Source organism: Nannobrachium achirus (genome assembly GCF_963921795.1).
Source record: "Nannobrachium achirus genome assembly, chromosome: 16".
NCBI classification, from domain to species: domain Eukaryota; kingdom Metazoa; phylum Chordata; class Actinopteri; order Myctophiformes; family Myctophidae; genus Nannobrachium; species Nannobrachium achirus.
In genome coordinates this window covers 19,887,003-19,897,587 of record NC_137823.1, presented here as the reverse complement: position 1 = coordinate 19,897,587, position 10,585 = coordinate 19,887,003, and the positions used below count along the sequence as shown (strand labels likewise).

At 40.6% G+C, this 10,585-nt stretch overlaps 1 protein-coding gene across 1 annotated transcript in view; it reads left to right on the top strand.

The window, feature by feature from the left end:
* The first annotated feature begins 1,440 nt into the window (after nt 1–1,440).
* LOC308300880 (uncharacterized protein) overlaps nt 1,441–10,585 on the top strand; it is a 39,858-nt gene continuing 30,713 nt past the window's right edge. Inside the window, exons 1-3 of the mRNA XM_080744776.1 lie at nt 1,441–1,626; nt 7,305–7,586; nt 8,366–8,497. Coding sequence (XP_080600902.1) covers nt 7,337–7,586; nt 8,366–8,497 — 382 coding nt within the window. The 5' untranslated portion in view covers nt 1,441–1,626; nt 7,305–7,336. The remainder of the gene's footprint in view (nt 1,627–7,304; nt 7,587–8,365; nt 8,498–10,585) is intronic.

The following is a 10,585-nucleotide window of genomic DNA, read 5'->3' as shown; positions in this document are numbered from 1 at the left end:
GACACAACCTATCGTGCCAATCCGATTGGCAGAGCTATTGTGCACCAGTCTTGGCTGGAGGTTGCATATGGTACAATTTGTGTTTCTAGAATTTTACATAATTGGTGTTATATTTTATGTTATCTTGCTATGTTCTATTACATGCCCAATGGGAGGCACTATTTCAGTTATTAAAACATTTGTTAAATGAAATATGACACTTAATGGAATGGCTACCATCACTATTGAGTTTTATTTAATCATTGGAGTTTGATGTCTTAGAAAATTCAAGACCATGCAAAGCACTCTAATGTGACCACACACATGGAATATGTTCCTTTGTTATGCAATAAATTGACTGAATTATCAGGAAAGTGAAACAAGGTATGATGTCCCACCACCATCATTTTGAATGTGGAAGAATTCTGTATGAACAGATTGTGCATTACATTCACCCATTCTCACATTACATTCACCCATTCTCTCTCTCTCTCTCGCTCTCTCGCTCTCTCTCTCTCTCACACACACACACACACACACGCACAGTTACAACTGTTATAATAACACTGGTCTGATATACTTTCATCTCCCCACATTGCACTCCAATAGATAACAGGCACAAACACTAAGAGAATGTAAAAAATAAGTATTAGGCCTATTATTATTAGTAGTGTTACCAACAAATTAATTCACATTCATGTCATACTGATAATATAATTCTATAAATGTGCGTGGTATCGCTCACCAAAAATAGCTGATCTACAGGCTCACACCACTGAAACAGTAGGTAAGAAGATTAACTAATGCATGTTCTGTTTCATCTATTTGCTAAACTTAAATTAATAATTGGGAATGTACTATTGTTTAGTTGAAAACAATGTTTACTGTTTATGACCTAAACTAGCATTCTTGCGTGAACTTAAGAGTGTTGTGTATTTCGACAGGGAGATAGAGGGAAGGACTGAAAATCTGGGCAGAAAAAGGCCAAATAAACATCAAATGATTGGCTTAGGAATGCGACAGAAATTGTGTGCTTGTTGAACTCAAGTCTCCATGGGGTCAGTAATCGATTACAAAACAAATTAATTTGGGGGGAGAACTATTCCTTTAATTTCATTTAAGATTCGTAATGTTATTTATTCATAACAAGATAGTGGAGTGGAGGGCAGTAGCTATGGGCAGCATAGGGATGGGCAGTAGGCCTACACCCGTCCATGGCCTCGATGCTTTATTCACTAACAGTTACGAACCTCCTCCAATAGGCGGCGAAAGACAACAGCGCCTGGATCCTCTGCTGAGCGACGTTGACCCGGAAGTAATTGCGTGTTGTTTGTGTTTGGCGCATAATGGTGGAATCGTGGCATTTGGGATTCTTTGGGGTACAGCTTTACACATTATTTAGGCTACGTATATTTGTTGGAAAATTATATTGTGTTCTACAACCAGTCCAAGTATTAATAATTGTCACTTAATTGCGGTAGTAGGATAAGGGTGGCGGGGTAGAAGTTGAACTGAGCTGGATTGCTCCTGAGTTAGACACAAAGTCAAAGGGCAACCCAGATGGAGCTTTGAGCAACCAGGGCTTCATTCAAAGTTCCTCTGGCAACGTGGGATGACCGGATGAGACTGAGAATACAATACACTACAGTGAGTGAAATACCACGTTAGCTGCTAAACCTCAACCTGGCACCGGACCAAAATTATATATTTTTCCTATCTTGAGTTGTGTGTGTGTGTGTGTGTGTGTGTGTGTGTGTGTGTGTGTGTGTGTGTGTTATATTATATTGTGTGACTCACCGGAGTGTTTACTTGGGGAAGAAAAGAAAAACAACATTTGCACAAATAATTACTTAGGCCTAATCATTTTTTTTTATTTAGACTAGGTCTGTTTAAAAAAAAATCTTAACCCTGAAGGCAAATTGTGTTCATTTATTACATACAAGTTGTTTAGGGCTAAGGTGTGCTGAATCAAAATCTGCTGTATGTAGAGCTAAAAATCACACCCGTGTGAAGTGGAGCTGTGTGTGTGTGTGTGTGTGTGTGTGTGTGTGTGTGTGTGTGTGTGTGTGTGTGTGTGTGTGTGGATCATGTGTACCGATTTTTGTGACATTTGAAGAAAATATGTAGGAAAAGGAGGAAAAAGGGTGTTTTGGAGAAAATTCAAGATGGCGGAAAATCTATCATGGCGCAAATGGGCGTGGCCTATATGGGGAGATGCGTCATGACCCAAGGAATCCAGGGAAAAAATATTTTTAATTTTCCGACCTACGGTTCAAGAGTTACAGGCCAAAACGTAAAGTGGGGTGTTATGGCGCCACCATGCGGCCAAATGACACAATTATTTTTTATTTAATCCTTGAAATCATTATGAACCTCCTCTCCAAGTCTTGAAACTCTAGCCCCTATGGTTTGCGAGAGACAAATAATTGAATGTGAGTTTTTGCGATTCCCATTATAAGTCAATGGGGAAAATTAATTCACTAATAAATTAATATCAATTAAACTATTGAACCTTTCTCTTAGCAAGTTACTAGCCCACGATTCCCGAGTAAGCCGGTCGATTTGACATATGGCGCGAGTGTGTGGTGGCAAAACTGTGGGACTAGTAGCGTGCCGAAGTTCAGGCTACATACACACAGACACACACACAGACAGACAGACAGACAGACCCACACAGCCACGTATAGGGAGCCTGTGCTTCACACAGCTCCAAAAATGTCCGCTAAGCCCTCAAAATGTAGACTGGGTGCTCCGTTCCCCGATTTGTTTTGTCACAGTCTGGAAATGAATCAGTTGACCACAGACTGATTGATTGATTGAAGACTTTATTAGAAGTTTGCATAGGAAAAGGTACAGTTTCATGACGGTACAGTTCACTGGTACAAGGTCTACTAAAAGGAGATCCATGAAAAGACTAAGCTTATTTCCACAGGAAACCATTAAAGTATCTCATATAACATTGAATGACAGACGAATAGAACACAGTACTATGCAGTAGATATGTAAAGAAAAATAAAATGAGAGAACGGAAAAAAAGGAAAACAGTAAGTCTAAACAAACAGTAAGTATACAAAGAAGGGGCAGGGGAGGGTAGGGTTGGGCTAGGTTATTTTTTTTTACCAGTTGCGAACGGCTGCTGCCTGTAAGTGGTTTTTCAGGGCAATTTTAAAGGATGCTAGTGATCCACACTCCTTTATGGCCTTCGGTAAGGCTTTCCACATTTTGGTGGTATAGGGACTGTCGGTTATGACATCACCGCAAGATTCGGGGCTTAACTCCGCCCACTTTGGCGGCCATTGCCATTGCTAGGTCTTGGATGCATCAAGATCAGTCTGTACTAGTTCTACTTGTTGAGCAAGCAACGATACTTTTACTTCAATTGCTCTAGGCTTTGATTGCATTTCAATAAAACCATATTTGATCAACATAACGATCACACACATTTTACTGTTTATAGGGAATGTTATATTATTATAAACCGATCATTATTTCCAAAGCAACGGATGAATGTGATGGCTGTTCTGATCTGCTTGTGCTCTTTCTGCGCTCATGCATGGACAGCCGAAGTCGTGATTTTAGCGTGATATATTTTTATTGGGAGACAATAATGAGCACCAGCAAATGAAAGCAGACATTCCAGTGAATATGGACACGTTTAAATTTTAATTTTTGGAGCTGTGTGAAACACAGGCTCCCTATACGTAGCTTTGTGGGTCTGTGTGTGTGTGTGTGTGTGTGTCTGTATGTAGCCTGAACTTCCTAAACTTCGGCACGCTACTAGTCCCACAGTTTTGCCACCACACACTCGCGCCATATGTCAAATCGACCGGCTTACTCGGGAATCGTCGGCTAGTAACTTGCTAAGAGAAAGGTTCAATAGTTTAATTGATATTAATTTATTAGTGAATTAATTTTCCCCATTGACTTATAATGGGAATCGCAAAAACTCACATTCAATTATTTGTCTCTCGCAAACCATAGGGGCTAGAGTTTCAAGACTTGGAGAGGAGGTTCATAATGATTTCAAGGATTAAATAAAAAATAATTGTGTCATTTGGCCGCATGGTGGCGCCATAACACCCCACTTTACGTTTTGGCCTGTAACTCTTGAACCGTAGGTCGGAAAATTAAAAATATTTTTTCCCTGGATTCCTTGGGTCATGACGCATCTCCCCATATAGGCCACGCCCATTTGCGCCATGATAGATTTTCCGCCATCTTGAATTTTCTCCAAAACACACTTTTTGCTCCTTTTCCTACATATTTTCTTCAAATGTCACAAAAATCGGTACACATGATCCACACACACACACACACACACACACACACACACACACACACACACACACACACAGCTCCACTTCACACGGGTGTGATTTTTGATGAAAATTGACAGAGTAATGGCCGGGTCAAATTGCAAGTGGTCTTGGCAGTGGCCCAATAACTGGCTGTAGGCACGCTATGTGGTGTAAAGTAATTAAGTATATTTACTTAAGTACTGTACTTAAGTACACTTTTGAGTTATATTGTACTTTGCCAATATTTTTACTTCTTCTCCACTACATCTATAATCCAAATATTGTAACATTTTAGGCCTACTGTTTATAGGGAATGTTATATTATTATAAACCGATCATTATTTCCAAAGCAATGGATGAATGTGATGGCTGTTCTGATCTGCTTGTGCTCTTTCTGTGCTCATGCATGGACAGCCGAAGTCGCGATTTTAGCGTGATATCTTTTTATTGGGAGACAATAATGAGCAGCAGCAAATGAAAGCAGACATTCCAGTGAATATGGACACGTTTAAATTTTAATTTTTTGATGAAAATTGACCGAGTAATGGCCGGGTCAAATTGCAAGTGGTCTTGGCAGTGGCCCAATAACTGGCTGTAGGCACGCTGTGGTGTAAAGTAATTAAGTATATTTACTTAAGTACTGTACTTAAGTAGGCCTACACTTTTGAGTTATATGTACTTTGCCAATATTTTTACTTCTTCTCCACTACATCTCTGATCCAAATATTGTAGGCCTGCTTTTACTCTACTGCATTTATTTCAAAACTTTAGTTAGTAATGCTAGGCCTACTATACTTTTGATTATTATTACAAAACATCATTAACCACTTCAGCATATACATATATTCCTACTGTATATTTTGACCATTTGAAAATAGCCGATCTACAAGCTTACAATGTTAGATCCATGCTATTTTCAAAAGATGTTTTGATAACTTGAAAGGGACATTCTGCACAATGAGTAGGCCTACTTTTACTGTTGGTACTTTAAGTACATTTTGATACCATTACCAATACTTTTATACTTTTACTCATGTACATTTTGAATAGGCCTACTGGACTTCGACTTGTACATTGACCAATCCATCTTATCTACAACCAGCGAACTGTCAATGCTGTTCTCCGGTCATCGCTTCCTTTTATCCAAGAGTCTCACAAGAAAGATAGCAACGAACATGGCGGGCGGAAGTGGCCGATTTTTGCAAGGCCACGCCCAGTCCTCACCCCCTATAGCAGAAAAAAGAGTTTGACCCTTTGTTGGTTTTGACTCTGGGTTGAAAGTGATCTGTGGCGCCAATCGGAAGCCGCGGTTGGATTCCACCGAGTTCTATGTCCCACCTCCCCTTGGAGGTGGGACATCTCAGATACGAGGCTTTCCAGACTGTGATGCGAGAGACGAAACAAATTAAAGTAGCATACAGCATCCACTGTATGCTACTTTCAGCCAGAGAGAAGAGCAGAGCCAGACTGTCAACAGACAGTTACACTGTGGTGCCTGTGTTTCCTTCCTGGTTCTCTCTCACAACAAGTCAAGTCACAACTCACAAGTCATACAGTTCTTTAGATTTTAGGGTAGTTTCTTCGTATTTGGTGTTTTATCATATTAGTATTTTCAATGGTCGTTGACTCTTTCCGAGCCGAATAACCACCGTGTGTTTACATGCCGTGGCAGAGAACGCTATGCGGCTGCTGTCTCGACCGTGGGGCAGGGCTGTTGCTGTTCGACTCAGTGGTGGAAAGTAACACTTGTTACATGTTGGAAGGTTACACCCCGCCACTCCGACATGTCTCCTTTCCGCCATGTCTCCATTTCGACACTAACCCTATCTCTAACCCTAACCCTAAACTTAACCCCTATGGAAGTGTCGCCACTCCGACTATAAGAAGTCAGTTTCGGAGTGGCGACATGTCGGAATGGAAAGCGACTCCCATGTTGGTTGTATATTAATACTGCGATGTAGAAACACTCTGTTACAAGTAAACGTCCAGGATTCAAAATGTACTTGTAAATGTAAAAAATAGCCGATCCTACAAGCTCACAACGCGTCGCGAAAGCGGCGCGGCTATTTTTCGTGCATGTGGACATGGTATGGACTGTGTGTGTGCGTGCGCGCACTGTTACCTCACACACACACACACACACACACACACACACACACACACACACACACACACACACACACACACACTACACAGTCAGGCAATATAGCCAACAGCGCTAGCACCTAGTGTCCATTCTGCTCCGGTAAACAGTCCAATGCTGGAGAAAGTTAGCCATGAATAAAAGCTCAGACAGCTTGTTTGTAAAATACTAGCTTACTAACTGGTTATAGAACATGGAGTTGCCGAATCTTTATACTTTTTACACCTCCAATGGCTGGTTTTAAAATTTGTTTCCGAAATGCAAACAGCAACAAGTGCGGACAGCTTCTCTCTGTGGCTACTGGCTACACTTTCAGAACCACCCAACACAACGATATGCCCGCATTACTCCGTGGAAACATGGAAACAATGTCTCCAGCCTCCACCTGATAATCCAGGGTTGGGTCTACTTCAGTAGAATAGGCAGAATTCTCTTCTTCTTCTTGTGACTTGGAATGGTGTAGCGGGGGTCGAGGTGTTGAATCAAGCAGGGAAGTGCCGCAGCGAAATCCTGGGTTGTCCACGATAGAAAATGTCAGGTCATCGAGCAATCATTTCCATTATTACCCACAATTCATAAGATCTATAGTGTGTGCCAGCGGCTACGTCATTGTAGTCCTTAGCGGCCATTTCTTGGGACAAAACACAGTTGTTTCAATTGTTTGATTGCATAGAACTAATGCTATAGTCTAATCAGAACACCTGTGTAAGGCTGTGTTGTCCCAAGAAATGGCCGCTCTTAGAACTACATTTGGCACACCCTATATATAAAAAAAAAAGTTGGCTTGGGCAATTTTGCCTTTACATTGCAAATATCGTTATTCTTGACACCACTGCTACCTGGTCTCCAGTAATTAAAGTCATAATTCACTTGCTTCATTTCAGACCAGTGTGTGGAGTCCAGACTGCAGGTGAGGATGAACTCTCCAGACTCAGCCAGGGACCTTTCTATCAAACGGGAGGAGCCTGAAGACATCTCTATTAAACAGGAGGTTCCTGAAGACATCTCTATTAAACAGGAGGGACCTGAAGACATCTCTATTAAACAGGAGGAGCCTGAAGACATCTCTATTAAACAGGAGGGACCTGAAGACATCTCTATTAAACAGGAAGGACCTGAAGACATCTCTATTGAACAGGAGGAACCTGAAGACCAGCCACACCTCAGTATGTATTTTCACTATATGATAATCTTGTAAAAGAATATCATGACAGAGGGCACGGTGGCACAATCGGTAGGGCTGTTGCCTCACAGCTAGAAGGTCCTGGGTTTGATTCCCGTTGGGGATACTGAGGGAAACATACCCGGGGAAACATGCAGTAATAAAAAGAAAATGCAGTAATCCTGGTCTCTATACTACCTCCCCCTGGCCAGCCAGGGTGCCTGTCAAGGAACTGGTTACGTCACCAGGGAAACACCCACCTGTCAGGTGAAAAGAAGCGGCTTGGACTACTCATGCATAGAAGGAAGCATGAGGTTAGTCCGTTGCTCTTCCCAGGTTGGCAGAGGGAATGTAGCACCCAGGATTACATCAGATAATTGACACTGGGTGAAAAAAAATGGGTTTGATCGTTTGATTTAAAATGTATATAATAATAATACAAGAAAAAGAAAAGCTGGTTATTATATGACCACAATGGAGACAAGTGTCCCCTGGACCTTTTCGTGTCATGCCTTTGTCCTAAATGTTTTACTGTACCTCCGTGCTATTAAGATGTTTTGACTTACAAAGTATGTAATCAATCGATCAATCAATATGCATAGACATCATTAAATTAAATATGCAATACAAAATAAAACTGCACCACATGACATCCAGAAATGCCCGGTTAAAGTTTGGTAGTAGTTGAAAACTATGAAAACTGATTCTTATTGTATTGCCTTTACCTTTATTCTCCACTAGGTCTCCAGTTATTAAAGTCCTTATTCACTTGCTTCATTTCAGACCAGTGTGTGGAGTCCAGACTGCAGGTGAAGATGAACTCTCCAGACTCAGCTAGGGACATTTCTATTAAACAGGAGGAGCCTGAAGACATCTCTGTTAAACAAGAGGAACCTGAAGACCACCCACACCTCAGTATGTATTTTCACTATATGATAATCTTGTCAAAAAATATCATGACAATGAAAATAGCCAGTTATTATACATGTTGACAATGGAAAGTTCCCTGAAGAAGAAAAAAAGAAAAACTGTACTGTATATCATTTTTGAACTTTTGCATAAAAAAACTAATATGGGACATAGATGGCAAAAAATACATTGAACTTTGAACTTTTGCATTAAAAATCCAATCTTAATTACTGTCTGTCAAACAACATGAGATTACTTCAGCGAGTAGCCTTGAGAACCAATTATTCTTGATTAATTAGGAGCAGGAGCTTATCTCCTCTTTCTGTGGTGTGAGGTGGCTTGATGTACTCTCGATAATCCAACGTCCCATTAGTCCGACTTAAGGGCTGTTTATAGTTATGTATGCTTGATTTTGTGAACGTTTTGGGTGAGAGTGAGTACAGTAAATGCGTCGACATTAGTGATGCGCGGGTCAGGGTTTTTTTATGGACCGCGGGCGGCGGGCCCAGCACATTTTAATTTTCTGACCCAGTCCAGCCTGCCCCACAGCACAGGATCAATTTTCACAGCCCAGCCCAGCCCGCCGTGCGAAAACAGAATGGCATCATTAGAGAAGAAACCTTCAGTGCTGATGAGCACATTACTTTACAGAGCAGTGCAACAGAGCCATATAAAATATCTTTTGAACATTTAAAAGCAACGAACCGTTAATTACATGACGGGCGGCATGAAATGCTTATTTTAATTGACACTCCTGTAAGGTACATGCACACGGAGCACAACGCTATGTAATGTATCACAGAGAGATGTTGAACTAAAAAAGAGAAAAGACCGAAATGTTTAAAGGTGATACACCATGAAATTTCACTTTTCCTATTTTAAAACCTTTTTTTGGGGTCCCACTAGCACCTTCTATCCTCACAAAGTCCCATTTCTGACCGTTGTGTCTTTCTCTGGTTTTGAGAAGGCGAAGGTTAAAAGTATCCCACAGGTTCTCAAACCCTCCGTTTATAATGTATTACTATGCATGGTACTTTAGGTTTAGGCAAAGTTTTACTGAGGTTAGGGCTAAGGTTAGGTTTAGGCATAGTTTTACTGAGGTTAGGGTTAGGTTTAGGAATAGATTTACTGAGGGTTAGGGTTAACACTAGCATGTTGCAGGGACATGGCCCAATCCAACCCTTGATTTTGAGTGCCAAGCGGGTAGACATTGGGTCCCATTTTATAGTCTTTGGTATGACCCTGGGGCCGGATTGAAACCAGACCTCCAAATCTCCAACTAATTTTAACACAATAACTGCCAAGTATTAATCATGTATAATAGCTATACACCACCTGGGGTTTTCAGTAATTTTACCTAGTTTTTTCTATCAGGAATAATAAAAAATAAATACAAAAATAATATTAAAAAAAGTGTCTGTGCATTTGGAGACTTATACACAGCGAGAGAGAGAGCACATGTGACATGATCACATTAGAATGTATCGTTTACAAGTTCAGACTGTAGATCAGATGATTTCTGATTTCTGTCATATTACCGACTGCAGCACAATGCAGCCCAGAAAGCAGAGAACAGACTGTTGACTTATAGTTTAGTGAACAGCACCATCTAGTTGCCGAAAACGGCTGTGTTATATAAACATAAATATGCCTGTAAACAGCATGGAGGTACAGTAAACATTCAGGCTAAAATGATAACAAAACAAACACGTGTTAATGATTCAAATTAAATATTTCTTCTGTCACCATAATAATGAATTAGACTGAGTTGGTAGCAATAAAGAGACTGAGATTTATTAGCAGGTTGCGTTCACTTGCCACGCAGAACAACAAAGGGACAGAACAATGTGACACCGGAATTCACCATGTAAGGGCATGAGACAGTAGCCTATATAGTAACAGTGCCATCTATTGGTAAAAGTACTGTATTACAACACTCCCACTTACCTTTTCAATAGCCTCTTAAATAAGTCCCCTTGAATAATATATCAGAGCCGTGCTCTCCTTTACAAAAAATGTCAAGACCAAAATATCAGTAAACAACAATAAACTTTCCTTTTTTTCAAAACTTGTTTTTACATTGTGTTTGTCTGG